General features: G+C 32.9%; 1 protein-coding gene across 32 annotated transcripts in view; it reads left to right on the top strand.

Moving 5' to 3' along the window:
* The window catches only part of trol (terribly reduced optic lobes), a 1,501,851-nt gene that overhangs the window by 1,321,737 nt on the left and 159,943 nt on the right, over positions 1–20,171 (top strand). For all 32 annotated transcript variants that reach the window (XM_069835989.1, XM_069835996.1, XM_069835998.1 and 29 more), the window contains 3 exons: positions 1,316–1,375; positions 11,828–11,961; positions 13,623–13,716. In XM_069835989.1, coding sequence (XP_069692090.1) covers positions 1,316–1,375; positions 11,828–11,961; positions 13,623–13,716 — 288 coding nt within the window. The remainder of the gene's footprint in view (positions 1–1,315; positions 1,376–11,827; positions 11,962–13,622; positions 13,717–20,171) is intronic.

Genomic DNA, 20,171 nt, shown 5'->3' with positions numbered 1-20,171 from the left:
GCGTTTGACAATAAAGTCATTTGACCTCTTGCACTTCAATATTTTTCAAATATATTATAATGGGCAGCCAATGAAGCACAGATAAATGTAAAATCAGATTCTGGTTAGTGAAAACTATGAACTTTGGGTTTCACAGAACAGAGTTCGGGAATTACCTTCTGCTATTTTTTTGAGCAACGTAGCAATGCGTAGAACTTCGTAAAGAATTTTTTTACAACTAAATATAATATGGTAATATTCACAGGTTCCGGTTACAGTATGGTGTTAGTGTTTAATAAATGGCATGAATGTTATTACCTTTGTAGAATGATGTATGGTGATTATGGTGATTGTAAATAATTTTAATTAATGTATTACTTTCCACCTCTTTCAACACTATTCTAATTTACTTTAAAAAGTAACTACGTATATGTACAATGAAAGAGACATTAACATCCTAAAACGAAGACATCATTGTTATTAGTGTTGTTTCATTGTATTGTGATTATTGGTGTTAGCCTACTGTTAAAACAGTGGTTCGTATGTTACATTAATGTTAATGTGTAACTAGTAAATAATTTCATGTTTAATATCATACTGGTTTATTACTTGAGTAATTACAAAAACAAAAAATTATTTTCAGCAGAAATTTTGAGTTGTAACTTGTTAAAAAAATATAAGTAAATAGGTGGTTACTGAAATCATATGGGATTAATTTTGCCCCATTTTCGTATCCATAGATTTTACATAAGAGGCCATTGAAGTCCGATATTGGGCTTTGATGCTGTCGTAGTAGAGTTTGTAGGCAAAGTTGTAGATCTCTGAATTCTTCGGAGTCTAAAGCATGGAACGTAATTTTGTATTTCGTCTACTGTTTTCTTGAAGTATTACATTTCGCAGTGTAATTCACTGGAAGAAATTATGAATGACTATTTGTACCGTTGTATCGAAAATCATTTAAAACTTATTCATATTATAATATATTCTGGGAGAGAGAAATCATCTGCCTAAATTAAAATTGAAGCCAATGTATAAGTCAGAAAATTATATTATCATCATCATTATAATAAGGCAGAGTGATAAAATATTCTACAGTCCACTTACAGAGTTATATTGAAAAGCATTCGACAGCATTTCTCTCATTTTTCCTACTGTCTTCCTTTTCGGGCCAGAGATTAAAAAAATTGTTATATTCATAACTTCTTACTTATTCAGAGACAATTATTTTTGTTGCGTAACATTTAGAATATCTTCTGCAAAAATTAAGTCTAGGTGTGCCCTCTGAGCCATTCTTAAATTAATATATTTGTAATACATTGTTTTTATACATTTTCAGCTGTTGATCCCACTGGACTGAACCTCAAAACGTATCCAGATGATCAAGTCATCCAAGAAAGTAAGTACATAATCTGTATTGATTTGTGTCGTGTAATTTATTATTAAAACTAAACTGGGGATGCATGCGGAGGAAACCAGTGACAAGATGTGAAACATTTCAGTAAAAGTTTTTACATCAGCATTATTTGCGGTCTGAGCCCATGTTTTGTTATAATACTTGACCACACATTTCTTCGTAATCCAACAAGATGCAGTCTGCTAAGTTGTCCAGCCAATTTTTCTAATATTTGACAATTTTTTAATTATCATTAATACATGTAACCTATTTCCGATCTCCTCATTTATTCACACATGTATTGCAATACATAATATGGATTGTGAAAATTTAATTTCAGTGCTGTAAGTGTATTAAACTTTTTTTTTTATAGTCCATGTTTCACTGCCATAAAAACATTAAAGTACTGCCATTCTTTTATAACGCATAATCATAGTATCACTATGTGTTTTTCTCTCTTTTATTGTCCCCTACAATACATTGTTTTTATTAAGTTTTTATAGTTTATGGTTAAGCAAAATATTTCTCCTCGATAGCAAATTTGTTTCCAGCTATTGTATTTACAAAATGACTAAGGTCTTTAGAATTTCATGCTTTATGCCTTGATGCTTGTTTGAAAGGAATAATTTTATATAGTCACAAAAGAATTTATTCAGATATTTTACTATGTGTGCTTTTATGATTATGTTGTTAAGGGAAGTTGGTACTTATCATAAAAATGCAAAATAATGGTAAAAATAGCCTATCTTCAAGTAATCATAAATTTAATACTATTTATCAGAACTTCTTTTTTTAGTGATGTGTGTATACACATTAAGCTTTAAAATAAAAAAAAGAATGGTTACTCTAGAGTAAATCTTTCCCCTTAAAATATTTTTTTGAATTTAAACATTTTTTTTATATATAAATTCACTACATGCCTATGATTAGGTACATTTTATTCACCCAGATTGAATTTAAATTTTAGCCACTTACTGCTAATAGATACTAAAACACACCTTACCGAAATTATTAATATAATTCCAAAAAATATATATATTTTCGACGGCAAAGATTGGTATAATCCCTATGCCCATAACATTGCAGATATTATAGGTACCGGTATTAATAATTTTGGTAGGATGTGTTTTAATATCTGTTAGCAGTGAGTAGCTAAAATTTCAATTCGATGTATGCTATAAGTGAATAGAGTTTACCTGATCACAGGCATGTAGTGAATTTATAAAAAAAATGTTTAAATTAAAATTATATTTAAAGGGGAAAGATTTATTCTAGAGTAGGTATAACTATTCTTTTTTATTTTAAAGTTTAATGTGCATACATCACTAAAAGAAATGAAAGAGCTCTGATAAATAGTAGGCCTATTATTTTTATGACTACTTGAAGATAGGCTGTTTTTACTATTATTTTGCCTGCGATAAGTAGGAACTTTCCTCAAAAGGAAAATTCCATATATTTGTCTGAAAGAAGTAATAGTTGATAATATAAAAGATGGAGATGGCAATAATAATGTTCCGTAACTTTAGGAGTCGTCATAATATTAGCATAAAAGTTCCCGTGGAAGATAATACTGAGTAAGTTATAATTCTGCAGGAATCGTGATATACAAAGAATTTACACATACTATAGTAACTATTGTTGCTTGTTAAAAGAAGCTGATGTATAATGGTTTTCGGAAATGTTTATGTCTTGCTGGTTAACTCTTGCATGTTTTTTAAAATACGACATTTAAAATTAAGCTAACTCTATGAAAATAAGTTACAGTTGTTATGAAATAAATAAAACTTATTTTAAATTAAAATACTTTTTAAGTTGTTATGATGATAAAAGATTAAAATATAATAAATAACAGATGCAATTAAAATGAATGTTAGTGGTCACTATCAGTCACTGTTGCAGAAATCAATTATGTTGAGATAAATAAAATTGTATATTTATTTAGAGAATAATTATCTCAGGGGTGTTGTCGTAAATAAAATAGTACCAGGGCGCATAGTGAACACATGGGATTGGCGTCTGATGTGCGTTTCGTTATGGATTAGATGGATTAAATCAGAGAATAGGTAAGTGACATAAGGCCAAGATATGCGACAAGGTTAGTGAGTTAGTTGAAGGGATATCTGAGTGTCGTTAAGCCGAAGAATATGAATTCAATAATGTAAGTACGTTTTCTCTCACTTGTGTAGTATGGAGATATACTGTACCGAAGTTTCACCTTTATTATTATTATTGTTATTATTAAATTACGTCATTTATGGAATAGTACAGTATTACCCCATTATGTAACACGTGAAAGACATTTACAATAGCGATATGTAGACCTACTTAAATTTTTTGGAAAAAAAAAAATTAAATTATTTTTTAATTGTTTTCCTGATAGGCCTATGTGAAACCTTACAGTGAATAGTCATATTTTCAAGACGATTTAAATAAGAATTTATACTGAATGACATGTAATCAGAACAAGAGCTTTCCATTTAACACTTATTGCAATCAGAATAATTTACAGAGACTTCAATGTACCAACAGAAACAAACTGACCAGCAAAAATTTTCAGAATTATGGCTGACTGAGGAAAGTTTTTTGAGAAAGTGGAAGTAGTAGTAATGTCGCTGTTATTATCAATACTACTAATCCTTACTTATAAAATACAAAGTTGAGTAAGATGCAAGCAAGACAATTATTACTTACAAAGTAAAAATAAAGAAGTAGGACTTCCCTAATTGCAGAAAAAAAGTACTGGGGCATCGCCCTGACATGACTACACCCTGATCTCACTACATGTTACTTATGTTTTTTAAATAAAATTCGAAACTTCATCGAATTGTTATATTTTAATGATATGCTACTTACAATATAACAAGAAGAGATCAAGCTTTTAGGATTACGTACAGTACCTAAATTATAGTATTATAGATTTAACCTAATGATATAAAATGAAGTATAGCAAAGCTAGATTATACAGTGCTCGGACTTAAAGATTGCCGAATTATTGACAGTGAAAGATATCGTCTGCCTCCTAATTAAGTATCGAAAATCACCGAACTTTCACTAACTCGTTACATAACTACTAAATTATGGTAATGGCATACTCATTCTCGTTTTACAATAAAATCAACTAGAAGGCTATCACCAGGCCCATGGGCCCGAAAAAGTTTTGCACCTTCCACCAACTAACTCATGCAAATCTTAGACATGTAATAAGAAATAAAGTGACCTGTAACAATAATGATTTAACATATGCTACTACATAGTCTGCATGTGACGGTATTTTTCTCTTAATAATTTAATTGTACGTATGTCATAAACAGACTTTTGGGGAGACCGAGACGTAGATGGGAGGATAATATTAAAATGGATTTGAGGGAGGTGGGATGTGATGATAGAGATTGGATTAATCTTGCACAGGATAGGGACCATTGGCAGGCTTATGTGAGGGCGGCAATGAACCTGTGGGTTTCTTAAAAGCCATTTGTAAGTAAGTATTTCATAAACAATTTGTTAGTTATGAGAATATGACTTCTGTTCTCGTGATAGAGAATACATCCAAATGCTGTTTGCATAAAAAGTGATTCTGTTACAGTGATATGATAGTGCATCTGAAGATCGGTTGTCTATGTTGAGGTTTGAGAAATCACATTTCAGATTTCACAAATGCCATATTATGTTAAGATACGAGTATGTTTGTATCTTAAAGATACAAAGTATGTATTTTACAAAATGAAAATATTGTATGTTTGTCTAATCTGAAATGTTATGGACTTTGACTTCTGCTATTACAGTCGATCTTGGAAGTAAGTTAAATCTGATTATTAAATTGAAGTGTGATAAATCTGAAATATTGGTTTACTGCCAACTAACACATGTGTTGTTTTCTGGTTCTTTCACTGGACCTACCAGTTTCATCGGGTAAGTGTTGTACACTTTTTGATATCTCTCAGTGCTACCTGTAAAACTTGTAACCAAGCGCATGGGTCTTATGTTAATGTCCACAGATGCATGGCCTTCAGTCTGGGAAAGATGCTTCAGCTGAAATGTGTAACACTCGGCGATATTAACCATTCTATTAAGAAAAAAAGTTTCTTTAGGAGTTTTCAGGTCTGAAACGCATTTTACTATAAAGTGAGAATTTGTTATTGGTAGGTTTTAGTTGCGATATATGCTAAATTTTCGAATTTAAAGAAACTTTTATAATAAAATTGCATTGATTTATTTAGATACGTTCACGAATCATTATAAGGTATGTGACCTGCATTAAATCCGAGTAAATTAGGTGAAAGCATGTAGAAATTATTACACAGTTTCTCTTGAAAATTCAATATTTACATGCTGTTAATTCTGAGCTTTACAGGCCATATTTCTTAATACTATTTTAGTGTATCCAGCAAAATTACTATGTACTATTCCAAGATGTATCGCTTTCCCGAATCCATCATTCAGTTTCTGCAATTCTGAAAAATTCTAATTGAAGGCTTTCAAATCAGATATGACTAATCCACATGACATAATTTCAGTGATTTTCAAGGTTTAAGTTGAACTGCGAATGATTAAATCCATGTGATAACAAATTAAATCTCACAATTGCATCCTTCAGCAGTTAACTCTTTGCAGCACAGTAAGCCAAAAAACGAAAAAAAAATGAAGGGTACATGGGAAAAACGAACAATGTCACAATTACTTTAAGGCTGATGTCCTTATCTAATTCATTGTATTACTACAAACTTTAGTGTTATTTTTACTAAAAGTGGTAAAGGAGAATTAAAACCACGGATACACTCAACATTTCCTTCACTTCAAGTAGAAACACCAATAAATTTTGCAGTAATATACTGAAATAGATCATTATCTCACCCTTAATGGAAATGTGACATTGTTCGTTTTTCCCGTGTACCCTTCAAATGTAATTTTTTATGTTTGTCATACCATGGGTCGTAACAAAGCCTCGATCAATCTTTCCCCCCCCCCCCCAAATTTTAATTCTGCACACATTTTAAAAAAAATGATGGTCACTCTGAACAACCACTATTCAATAGTAGGGATTTTAATATACTGTAGGCCACCGGCATAGCTCTTTCGGCTAAGGCGCTTGCCTGTCGATCCAGAGTTGTGTTCGGGAGCGAGTTCGATTCCCGCTTGGGCTGATTACCTGGTTGGGTTTTTCCGAGGTTTTCCCCAACCGTAAGGCAAATGTCAGGTAATCTATGGCGAATCCTCGGCCTCATCTCGTCAAATACCATCTCACTATCACCAATCTCATCGACGGTAAATAACCCCGTAGTTGATACAGCGTCGTTAAATAACCAAGTAAAAAAATATTAATATGCTGTAATTGTAGAGAAAGAGAGAAAACTGTGGTTCTTCTGAACAACCACTATGCTGCAAAGGGTTAAGGAAATAGTCATTCCATGTTGACTATAAGGTACATTAAGATAAGAAATTGTGATTAAGATAAGAAACTTTATTTTTGTAATATTGTGGGATAGTCACGAATGGCTTGAAACCCTTGAATTGAACTATGGAAATAAACTCCGCATTAATAGTTCCTTTTTAACTTTTATAGGAAGGAGATTTTGGTTAAATGTAATTTAATTGCCTAAGCGAGAATGAAGCTGGTAAATTCGCTTTGCATTATACTTACTGAGTTTGTATGAGAAAATAGTAACTAATTGTTGAACGGTACGTAATTTTCAAATAGGAAGTTCTTCTATGTCATTGTCATTTTTTATTGTATATGTTAATATTATTATTTATTTAAAAGAACGAACAGGAAAAGAGAAAATTGCAAAACATTCTATAATAATTTTCAAAATATAATTCTAGGAATAAAATCCAGAACTCAATATGATGAAATGAGTGGGTTACGACTAATGTAGGCCACAATTATCAACTTCGCAGAACGACTCTTGAAAAGAGTTGCATAATTATAGAGAATATCACCCATTACACGACAGTATATGAGTGAATGTATAACTCCTAGGCTAAATAATACTTAATTTTAATCTTAAGAGCGATTTTTTTTTGTGGAAGAAAACAGTAATTTTTAGTCTAACCCACAATTTAAAATTAAAGGACAAGTATATTTTATGCTTTATCTTCTAGGGCAGTTAGTTTACTGTACCCAAAAATGAAATTCTTATTTGTAATAAAACTGCATAAGGAAACAGTAGCAACATTACTGCCAAACATATTTACAGAGTTGAAATTTTGGTAGATAAAACAATTTCATGCCCAAACTAACAGCAGGAAAGTTTGAATACTAAAGAAAGAAATACTCAAAAATACTTCACAAATGAGATCCCTATGATCAATACTAAAGTTCACAAGATTAGAGCAATGAAGAAATCACGTATATAAATAAATAAACGTAGCTCAGTCGGCAGACTCGCTAGCCTGCTGATCCGGAGCTGCACTCAGGCTTGGGTTAGATCCCCGTTTGGTCTGATTACCTGGTTGGGTTTCCCCCAACCATAAGGCAGGTAATCTGTGGCGAATCCTCAGCCTCAACTCACTTCATCTCGCCAAAAGATTGTAGTATGGAATAAGGAGTTATTTCCTTCATAGACCTCAGTTTCAGAAAAGGCAGATATGAGTAAAATATGCATGCAAAATATTCTTAATGGAAATACGCATTTATGTGCACAGACGTTCGCATGTACAATCGTGAAGCAAGACATAAATTTCGGAGAACATTATTTTTGCTTATGCTAGAAAATTTTATATGAACTGGTAACATGAATTTTCCATTAAACTCAGGTTCTGCAAAGTGTTTGAGCCAAGATGTCCACTCACTACCGGTGGTCGCATGACCTCCGCATGCTGTGTGGATCACCCGTATCCCGATAAACGATGATCATAATTTGCGGCAAAATAAAACTTATAATACTGAAATAAAAGGCTTACCGGTACTTTATTGTTGGAAATGGTGACCTTCGGCATTCAAGCATACTTGACATCACTTCAGCACATTCCTGGACACTTTCTGTAGTTCATTTTCACTAATGTTCTGTATTGCTTGTCGGACGTGAGCTCGGCAAAGAATGGCTGCAGAACCAGTCGCACATGTCACTCACAGTTTATAGTCTCTGCAAAAAAGATTGGGTCTATTATCCTCCTTCCTGATATTGCACACCACACAGCTATCTTCTGATCATGTAACGGCAGTTCCAAAATGTTATGTGGATTTTCAGCGCTCCAATATCTATTGTTTAGTTTATTTACATAGCTACTTGTCACTGAAAAGTGGGGTCTATTAAGCCATCATGGACTGATTACTGGTATCAGTTACAAAAATGTATCCTAGCCACGTTGTCTGTGGGTAAAAGCTGATGCACTACACGGGTTTTGTACAGTTTTAACTTCAACAATTTAGTGGCGTGTTGAACTGAGGTTTTTGACACTCCTACTTCCTGGGCTAATCTGTGCTAAGATTTCTGAGGGCTTCATTCTAAACAAAGACCTATTTCATCTAATGTTTCCTCAGTTAAGACCCGTTTATTCACTCGACGCTAATTATTTTGAACCGAGTCTGTCTAGTTAAATTTCTTTACGAGTCTGTATATTGTTTTCTTATTTGGCACAGGACCACTGCAGCACGTTCTCCACGTATATTTCACGAAAGTCTTGCATATAAAAATGCGTTCTGTACTGTACATCACAACACAAACGCTCACAACAGAGACGCACTGAATACTGACTTGAGGGAGGTGGGAATCTATCATACTAGCGAGCGTCATAATACCGGGACTTGCATCATTTCCACCTGCCAACCAGTTTTCATGGTAGTGGGGGACATCTTGGCTCGAATGCTCCGTATAAATTAATGTCATATTTGTATAGACTTTGTATTAAATATTTTTATACTTTTCGTAGTAATATCCAATGACGTATCTGAAGATAGTAACCAGATTTATTTTGTAGTAATGTTTTAAAATATTTATTTATACCTCTGATTGATCATCATAATGCTGACTGAAGGAAAATATAGAATGTCCATGTGTGGATGGTTCAGATACATCCCGGTGTAAGAAAAGTAATTATAGGAGAAAGTAATCTTTGAACTATTATGTTCTTGAACTGTCTGAGTGTCTTGCAACAAGTTTATTGCATGTCTTTGTTGAAGCAAACTGCTTTTAAGAGTTTTATTGTATGAGGAAGCATATAAAATAAATGAGACACAAAGATTAATACCCATAATGTGGAAGTTCACGTGGTTTTTATGACAATAAAAATGTTTGTATAATAATTAAAACTTTCACAGTGGTTGAAATCTGATTAAGTAAGGAAAATTCGGGGAATGTCCCCGAAAGATGGGGCATCTGGTAACCTTATGCTAGGAACCAACTTTACCGAAAAATCCTGCATGCAGTAGCCTACGTTAGACTGAGAATCCATTATTTACTAATTATTGCATCTAGAGGATATCCGAAAAATTTCACCTATTCATTTTGATCTGCATTGCTTGGTTAGCATACGATCTAGCAGATAGATCCATTAGGAAGTTCCCAAATATTGAAGAAATTATTTCTACACATGAATGCGCAAACCACAAACATTAACACAAAATGTATATAAATAATATTTCCAAATATCGTAGTACTGACAATAGGAAGTACAATATATTTTTGTTTGCCAGTGCTTCCATGATTGTTTTACAGTATTTTCAAACTATTCCCAGTGCCACAATATCCAATGATTGTCTCTAAAAAAAATATTATTTAAGATTTCGAAATATATTTTTTCTTGACATCATTCTACTTTGCTGTACTTTGCTGCAATTGCGTTGTTCTGTGAATAACTTCTAAACAAAAATAACATATAACTAAAACTTACGCATTGCCAATAATGAATAATCACATTTAATCAGAAGAGTAATATCACTGAATACTGAATCAGTGGTAGGTACTTAGTTACTTTTTGAGGTGATACATTTCTTTGTGGAACCAACGGAAATCAGTTTATATTTTTGTCGTTTTTATGCGATCCATTTCTGAAGTCTATTAAGAGATTGATTAAAGCAACGAATCAAATGCGCTTTTATTTTCTGGAGTAGTTGTTTGCAATGTTATACATTTGTCATAAAACACGAAACAGTCTGTAAAATTTACGAAACAGTCAGCTGTTGTTACATTTATGCCAAAACATACTCTACACAAGATCGACCACGTAGTATTCTGGCCACACATACTTTCCATATGGATACTAGATTATGTAGGTGTCGTACTTTTGTTGTAGATATTTAAACTTTAGTGGAAATACTTCAGCACAATATTGATGGATAAGAAATGCGTAAGAATAATATAATTTTTTAGTTAAAAAAATCTGTATGATGCAACTATGGAATTAATAACTCATTTTTAGCCTCAGAATACCAGTCAATTAAAGAAATGATGCTTTTGAATAGTTCATTCTCTATTTGTGATATCTTTTTACCCTTAAAACTAAAGAAAGAAGAGGTATTTTACAAACAACTTCAAATAATTGTAACTCTGAAAATATTGAGAATAGAACCCGTGCTTATATGACATTTTTTTCCTCAGAATGTCTTTGGAAATATGCTCCGTAAATGGTGGTAACATCTTGTGAATCACCCTGTATAATGGAATGAAATAAAGAAATAATGTTTCAAGATGAATCACATACAGTGATCCAAATACTCAACTAATTAATATCCTGGAAACTTTCATTTTCAGAATTGTATTTTTCTGTTTTAAATATTTCCACGACTAATTAAGAGTTCATAGAGTGTTGTTCGCGTGTCCTTTAAAATTTTAACTTGTATAAAAAAAAACACTCTTAATATATCTGTCCCATATGGAAAATACATGAGGTCACAATCATAAGTGGTTCCTTTGGTATACATGGTAAAAAGTTCATTATCGAAATTTGAATCCACACTGTGTTTTTAGCGATGAAAAGTACCTATACATCAATCAAATATTGCGAACTTTTGCTCTGCTCTAAAACATAAGGTTGTTTGTTTTCTTTTAATTAGCCTACATGCATGATTTGCTTATTCACCTGCTTGGTAAGGTGTAAGTTTGCTTTATTGTTACATTCGATGTTACGATCAGAAATGGATCTTATGTTGTATTTGGTATTCAATAAAAAGTCAAATATCGTGAATACCGGTACCAAAGTCTATGTACTTCGTATGAACTTTCTTTTCTTTCTCCACTTTGAGATTTATTTCCCATGATCACGGTTTAGTTAATACCGTGAATTTATATGCAATAAAAATGTCATTGAATTATAATACATAATATACGATACTTATTAATGAAAAGCATTTATCGGCCATAATATAATTTAAATTCGTTTCATTAATATCTGTTTTGTCGATGTTGTTATCCATTACCATTCTGAATCTCTTCCCAATCCTTCCCTAATTTCTGTTAATTTTGCTGAAATATTTATTAATGCAATTTTTAATTTTCTCATCTCTTTCCAATGACACAGATAGGGAAGTGGTATTCCAGTGCCGAGATGAAGGGCCACTTAGAGCAAGAGTCAGATGGTTACGGGGTAATGGATTACCACTACCACCAGGATCAAGGGACGTCAATGGACGGTTGGAGATCCCCGATATACAAGTATGTATATGTGTTTCTTTATCCTGCAAACATTGACATTTTTAATTGGTTTATTTTACGAGCTTTATCAACTGCAATGGTTATCTAGCACCGGTGTAAAATGAAGGTGATAATACCAGCTAAATGACTGTAGGGTTTAGTGCCGAAAGTTACCCAGCATTTGCTCTTAATGGGTTGAGGAAAAAGCCCGGGAAAAACTCCAACCAGGTAACTTGTCTCAACCAGGTTTTGAAGCCAAGTTCACTCGTTTCATGGTCATGCTGTTACTCCACAACAGTGGACAATTTTGACATTATGTTTAACTTTTCACATTTGCTAGGTACTGAAAATTGAAAACAAGACCGTTCACATTAATGTAATTAATAATGTTGTTAAATAGAATTGGATTCATTTGGATATTAATTCCACAGTTAAGTATTTTACAATTAGACTATGTTAAATTAAATATTTCTGTCTTTATACTCCCCATGTTTATTAATCACTCCCATTTGTGTACGAATAATACCACTTGCATGGCGTAGTGTTTGCATGACCACACTCTGTCAACAGGAAGTGCGACAAGATAATTTTAATTTCCTCATTTGTTGAATACATAAGTTAAAAGCATTCATTGCAGGAAGGAATGAAATGAAGTGGCTTGTAGATTGTTGTGTGCAGTTTATACTTTCAGCCCATAATTTGCGTTCATTCAAGTACTACTAGGTGTTCATTTCAAAGTGTGTCATGACGTCACTGTTGTTGAGTCACCGATTTAAAGTGAGTTTCAGCTTATATGTCAGAGAAGTTGTCTATTATTCAAGGCATTCAATCTGAACTTAAGAAAGTGTACGGTATAACTTGAACGTCGTAGCAACAGATGGTGGTCTGTACGGTCTGTGTGCTACCATAACCTCTTTCGAACTGTGTTTTGCGCCGGCAAGTCGTACGCAGGGTATTTGTTATCATCGGTTGCATACGGCAACATTCCACAACACAAATCAAATGCTCTATGTCCATGTTGACCGTTGAAGTTAATGTCAACAAATACATAAGTAATCGTCTTAACCCTCTCCCCATATCCCGACAGTACGTGTTTCCAAACAGTTCACATTCCTACCACTACTGGCGTTACCATACGTATTGGTACATACTCTTCAGAATGAACGCTGTACTTAACTTCTCTGGCTCATAGGTAATCCGCCTCTGCGGAAGTGTAGGAAGATTGAATTCTCTAGGCTCATCAGCTAGCCACATGACGGCATATAGCGAGCCATGACACACTTTGAACTGAACACCCAGTAGTAGGGATACCATAAAGCGAAGAGAGTTTATGTAAGAAAGCTGCATAGCAAAAGCAATAAATGAAACCGAAAATAGGCATACAATAAGACCAAGAGTGGATTGCATTACCCTTGGACGTTTGCGTTCCAATGGGATGATGTCCATTACTTTACTATCAAGAGGGCAGAATTAATTAAATAACAAGCACAACAGATATTCTATCATAGAATCTTCTCGTGATTTAATTGAATATATCAAGAAGGTAAGAAGTTAAAATTTCAAACAAGAAAAGCGATTGAGCGTCCTTTGGGTGCCAAGAATTCTAATTGTTATTAAGACTGCTTATTCATACTCAATGCATTGTAAGAAGAACTAATCAGAGATCGTTTTTGTTTTCGCAGGTGGAACACTCTGGTACATACATCTGTGAAGCTGTGGGGGTACCTCCGAATTCGCCTGGATCCCAAGTATCTGTTCACCTGACAGTGGAAGCAAGTGAGTATAAACAAACAAGTACTGGTATTTTTACACACCATAATTCATTGTGGAGTTCACGTATCCATACTTGTGAACCTTCTTTGAGATAGAATTGTCAGGTGCGTCACACATACCTATTGCAAGCATGTATTAGGCACATGGAGACAGTAATTGGATACTTAACAGTACAAAGGTGTTAAGTGCCAAAAAAAAAAAAAAAGTGACATTTCACTGAATGTTGCAATTTGCTAAGGGGCATTACCTGTCAACAGGGCTAGGTCCACAGAAGATAAAGTGTTATTAAGACCACTAAAAGATGGCAGTGGTGCAAAGTTACCAGGGCTCTCTCATAAAAAAGGTGCAATGTGGCATTCGTTTTGATTACCCTCCATTGTTTATTTGGCGTATTAATGGTGAATTTATGGCAAAAGACATTATTGATTATATATCGTGGAGTTTCCTACAAACATGAAGATCATCATAAGTAAATGTTATATACAACATAATACATAGGTAATGTAGGGCTATGAATCACATAGAAACATAATGTATTACATCTAAATGACACAACTGGTTTGTTTTAAATTTTTCAATTCCTAATGTTAAAAATCCAGAAAATGGAGGAAAATATCATTAAATTAGCACGATTTCTTTATTATAAGTGGCATGAAAATGTAGAATAAAATGCAGTGAACTGACACATGAGTAGAAACTAGCTTTATTTTCTAAGTTATATGACAAAGATTATTCAACACTATCAACATTTCTGTTGGGTCTCTTTACTGTCATACCAGTACAACGACGTCAATGTAAAATGTATGATAATCATGATGAAAGTCGGCAATATTCAGTTCCAAGTGGTGAGGGTAATTTGCTTCCAGTCTGCAAAACCACTTTAATAGAAGTATTTGCAGAAATTAACAGATCTGTGGATAATAAATGGATCATAGCATCTCCGAAAAGTTTATGAAATTTAACACCTTTTATAAATTGTGGAGGCCGCCAGCGTAGCTCAGTCGGCTAAGGTGCTTGCCTGCTGATTCGAAGTTGCGTTTGGGTGCGTGTTCGATTCCCGCTTGGGCTGATTACCTGGTTGGGTTTTTTTCCGAAGTTTTCCCCAACAATAAGGCAAATGTCAGGTAATCTATGGCGAATCCTGGGCCTCATCTCGCCAAATATCATCTCACTATCACTAATTAATTCCATCGACGCTAAATAACCTCGTAGTTGATACAGCATCATTAAATAACAAAGTAAAAAAAAAATTGTGAAGTTAGTCTCTCAGTGTGTTAATTTTAGTAGTATAATCAAACTATTGATAAAGATTGCTGAAAAATTATCAGAAGTACTATCAATTCAATTCTAAAAAATGTATTCTTAAAATTGAAGATATTACAAAAACAACCCTTGTCAAAATTCCTGCTTTTCAAGAGAATAATAAAAATAAATAGAACAACATATGTCAGCTGTTTCCGTACAACTGGTGTTTATCCTTGTGGCTATTGCACCTGACAGGAGTCATTTTTGGAGTACATGTGTCATTTTTGGAGTCAATAAAGGTTTGAAGTAGTAGCAAATGTGTCCTTAATTCATTTTCATTAAAAATGACTAGGGCTGTTTTTGTAATAATGTCTTCAATTGTTCAAGAGCGAAAGTTATTTTTTAATAAAATACTGTTCATAAATTTGGCACTTTGCACCTTTATACCCTTAAGTATCCAATTCTTTCAAGTATTCTGTATTTTCTCATGTGCGCATGCATGTATACATTCTTAACAAAAACACAGACACACTCATATAAGATACGGCATACACTAGCTTACAAATGTGATCTGCTTCTAGAAATTACATATTATTAAATTAAATTAATTGATAATGACATTTCATATTGAAAACTTAAATACTGTTTTGCATGTAATTATAGTATGAGTGTAATTATAACCGTGACTATTTCCTCTGTGCATGCAGCTGGGAAGATTAAAATAACTCCGTCAAAACAAGTCCATAGCTCAAATCTCATACCTTTTGATCACTCCCCTCTTCTGAAATATGGTATCCTACCCTACTCAGAATATGACATCTATGGACCAGGTACAAATATACTCATCTTAGGACGTAACATAAACCTTGTAGGTTTAAGTGTATAGAGTAGCATTGTTTTCTTATTGTGTCATTGTGCATGTCGGTATCTTACATTTAGTAGAGTATGGATATTTCGTGACTGTTAACCCTTTCTGCTTGAAGGAATCAACCTAGCTACTGATTTAACAAAAAAAGATCACTGTATTCAAAGTGTATTAGAAACATTTTGATGAAGTTAGGTAGGTTGCAAGGTGGACAAAGTTAATTAGGCAATTAGGTATTTAAAAAAAATTCATGTCAAATAGCGTTTAAATTTTTAGTTTCCAGGCCAGATATTTCTGTCAAGAAGTGAAGATGTCAGAAAATTGTGATATTAGATGCATTACGTAAAAAGAAAAGTCATATCAAATACTTATTTATCTCAACCTCTCGTGCAATCACCCGAAGTCATAAATGTTTCTGGTATAACCTCTATTTCTATTTTAGTGTTTAAGTTGTTCTATCTACTATATGATTTACTTCAAAATCAGTTTATGTAACAAAAAATCAGTTTTCACAGTTCATGCATGGTTTCTTGTCGTATATGATGTTATACACAAATGTTTAGACATCAGAGGCAACTCTTGAACTTCAGTAGTTATTTTCTGTGTAGGCCTACGACATTTTGTTGTGTAGATATAGTGATTTTCTGTGTAGGCCTACGACATTTTGTTGTGTAGATATAATGAAATTGATCTCATGTGAAATATAATGCAATGCATTAATTTCACGTTTCTGTGACATTGTGAATTATGGGCAAGAGGTGGAGTGGTGTTAGAGGAAATGGGAAATGTCCCATAAAATTTGCCTCAATACCAGTAGTCCATCTCAGATTTCACTTCAATTCACTAGAATATGAAGTTGGATCGTAGTGTGGAAAGAAGTTCTCTAGGTTTTCCACTAAAGGTGCGCCAAAGATGATTTCTTTTATGTTCAGAATAGTTTCTGAATTATTCTTGTGAAAAATTGATTCAGAGTTAGGTAATATGCATGTAAGAAAATAAAAATTTGGCATCTAATTTCTGTTTATTCGTTATTTATTGGTAATTGTTTGTGAATAAAGCATGTTGTTATAAAATTATGTATTGTCTCAAAATTAACTGAGAAAAATATTTACGAATAAGTATAATGCTACTGTAGTAATTTAAAACTGATGTGTGCTGATATGTTGCACATTGTCCCTCAAGGCATGATAAAGTAAGCATCCCATTATGCCAGTGAAACTAAAAGGACAGTGGTATATGGAATACAATTTTGGTGGTTTAATTTTAGATGATTAGAGAGATGTGCACTAAGGAAATGACGGATTTACTTCAATGAGTACCTTGATTTCTTAGGGTTATGTTACCGGTACTTAATGGCATGTTCACTTGATCTTTATGCATGTGTGAAACCATCCGATCCTCAAAATAGAATAATTTCTGGCCCATAGTACTGTTATATCGAATAAATCATTATTTTATTGTTTCAGTCAGTCACTTATCATTTATCAATGTCAGAAAAGATTCTGTTACATCAAAGGTACAATTGTTAAAAATCACGAATATTTTCGACTTTCATGGAAGTCATCTTCAGGTGATATTTTGGCAAAACAATATTTGAAGACCAGGTGAATATTTAAATACAGTGAAACACATCAGTTCACCCTGTCATTTCCCTCCATAACCCCCTCAGAAAACTCAACCGCTCAGTCTGCAATGTAACGCCATCATGAGAAGGCCTCATCGTCGGGAATTCTCAACATACATCATTTACAAAACGCCTCTCACCACAGCGAATAGACTGAGACCTCTCCACAACTCACATCATATAGCCTTCCAAGGCCAACAATTTTTAAAAACATTTTAAATGATTTTAATCCAATAATTTAAGCACACTGCATGTGCCTTAACATATTATATCACAATTATGATTAATGGAAGATTTTCTACTCTGTATGTTATTTTAAAACCATGTATGTTATTCCACTAATTTATGTAAAGCACACATGGTCAGATTAGTTATAAGTGTTTCACTGTATTTAAATATTCACCTAGTCTTCAAATATTGTTTTACCAAAATATCACCTGAAGATGACTTCCATGAAAGTCGAAAATATTCGTGATTTTTAACAATTGTACCTTTGATGTAACAGAATCTTTTCTGCCATTGATAAATGATAAGTGACTGACTGAAACAATAAAATAATGATTTATTCGATATAATTTCACAACACTTATCTGATATTCAACGTGACTTTAAAAAAACCATAGTACTGTATTAAAAAAGAGAATTCAAATATTTACATTATGGTAAAAAAAAATGGATGAAGTATGTGTAAGAAAAATTCGTCACTTTCAGTTTCACAGATGACTTGTGTATGTAGGTACTTATCTATAATTTATTTATTACAAACAACTCATAATGTTGCGTGTGTTTCTTACAAGCTATTATTCATCTCATCAGTTTTAATTTGTATTGTGACTCACACCATAACCACAGGCAGGCAAAATGTGTTGCAACACACAACAAATTCTGTTATTGCCCTGAATCCAGGCTTCCCCTCCCAGCCAATTGTAGATATCAGTAATGTATTTCTTGTTCTTCCCACCTTGTCATTTTGTTGTCATGCAGACTGCATTAATTGCTTCTTACATTTTACCCGCCTCTGGCATGTACCTTATGCCAATATGTAAAATGGTAGGGTACTTGCTGAGAAGAATGAAGAAAATATAAAATATTAAGTTCTCTGTTTTAATCATGAACATATTATTACTAGAATAAATCCAGTAAACAAAAAATTATAATATGGAGATAATAAGCACCATTTTCAAACTCTCAATGAATTTATCATACATCTTGATTACACAAATCAATAAAGATGACAGTCCCTGCATTGAAGAAAAAAGCGAGAAATATATACCGTATTTGGAAACATACCCAGTTTTCTCCTGTGCAACTCTTCCCTTACAGATATTTTAGTTGTTAACATTGTTAAATGGCGTTTGGATTAGCATGTGTCAGAATCAAGTTCAATATGATAAATGTATAGTTGTGTTCGTCTTATATGTTCAATTCTGAAAATGAGCATCACTAAAAGTATGAGATTGCTATTCTTTACTTGCAGCAAGAACTTAAAATTAACTGAACTGTATTTGTGTTCAATTGTTTTTAATTTGTCGTCAATACATTTGTTGAAAGTAATTTTAAAAATGTTTTTAAATTTTGTTTTATTTCTATTCTATTTTATTTTTTTGCCTTTCGAAAGTGGGATGCGCTGTTTATTTGAGGGCGTGTGGTATTCGAGAAAATAAGATATCTTTGTATGTTTTAGTAGAATTTATAACAACGAATCGCCGAATTGAGAGATTTATCAAGGCTTTATCATAAATCCTCGTTTCAGGCCAATGACTTCAGTGTTTTTCCAAGCTTAACATAATATGTACGTACATATTATGTACGTACGCCGTATATCAAACTATATGATGTAGAATCACAAAACCCTATCAGTATATTACCAGTACTTAAAATATATGCATACTGGTAACTAATATTTTTATTGCACTGCAATGAATTCTAATGGCGTATCAGAAACAAAACATGTAAATGAATAATTGTAATTTATGATCTTCTTGACTGGCAGAAGCATGAAATAAAATCTAAAATTCATGAAGGAGAAGAATGATTAAGCAGTACTATACATTTAGCGAAATTGGATTCAGATATACTAAAAAAATATGCAAGGATTTCTTGTGTTGGTGTACCCTTGTGTTAACTCTTATAACAACACATTGTAGATGTATTTTTGAGGATCTGAAGGTTAAAATAATCAGATACTCTTAATGTATGATTGTAGTGTGAAGGTTATTGACTTGAGAGTCTTAATTTATTGAATTCAATTACTGAACATATAGATAATAATTTCTATTATTTTTGTACCTTAGTAGTGTTTTTGTGACACAGGCCTATTATTTTCCTTGCTAGTGTACGATCATTTCTAACCATTAAAGCATTTTAAAATTGCTGAAGGGCTTTGTGTTGATTATGTCTCAACGTCAAGTTAAGGAAGAGTTAGCCTTTTATGTCACCAAATTATTTATAAAGCAATTGGAAGTTTCATCATCATCATGAATGTTGTTATTAGTCATACATTAAAAGTATAACTTTAAATACATGTTTAATAACTCATAGAAAATAGATGTTGATACAAAAAAACTATTCAACCAACCACTGACTTTCCAGAAGTAGTTTATAATCTCATTTGAGTAGATACTAGTGCATTGAATCATGTACTGTATATGTATTTTCTTTTCTTTCTTCCTTCCTGCCTCACTTAATAAATTGGTGAGTACTGCATGCCATTTGGGATGTACC

The sequence above is a fragment of the Periplaneta americana genome, chromosome 9 (genome assembly GCF_040183065.1).
Source record: "Periplaneta americana isolate PAMFEO1 chromosome 9, P.americana_PAMFEO1_priV1, whole genome shotgun sequence".
NCBI classification, from domain to species: Eukaryota; Metazoa; Arthropoda; class Insecta; order Blattodea; family Blattidae; genus Periplaneta; species Periplaneta americana.
This window is presented reverse-complemented; position numbering and strand designations above follow the sequence as displayed.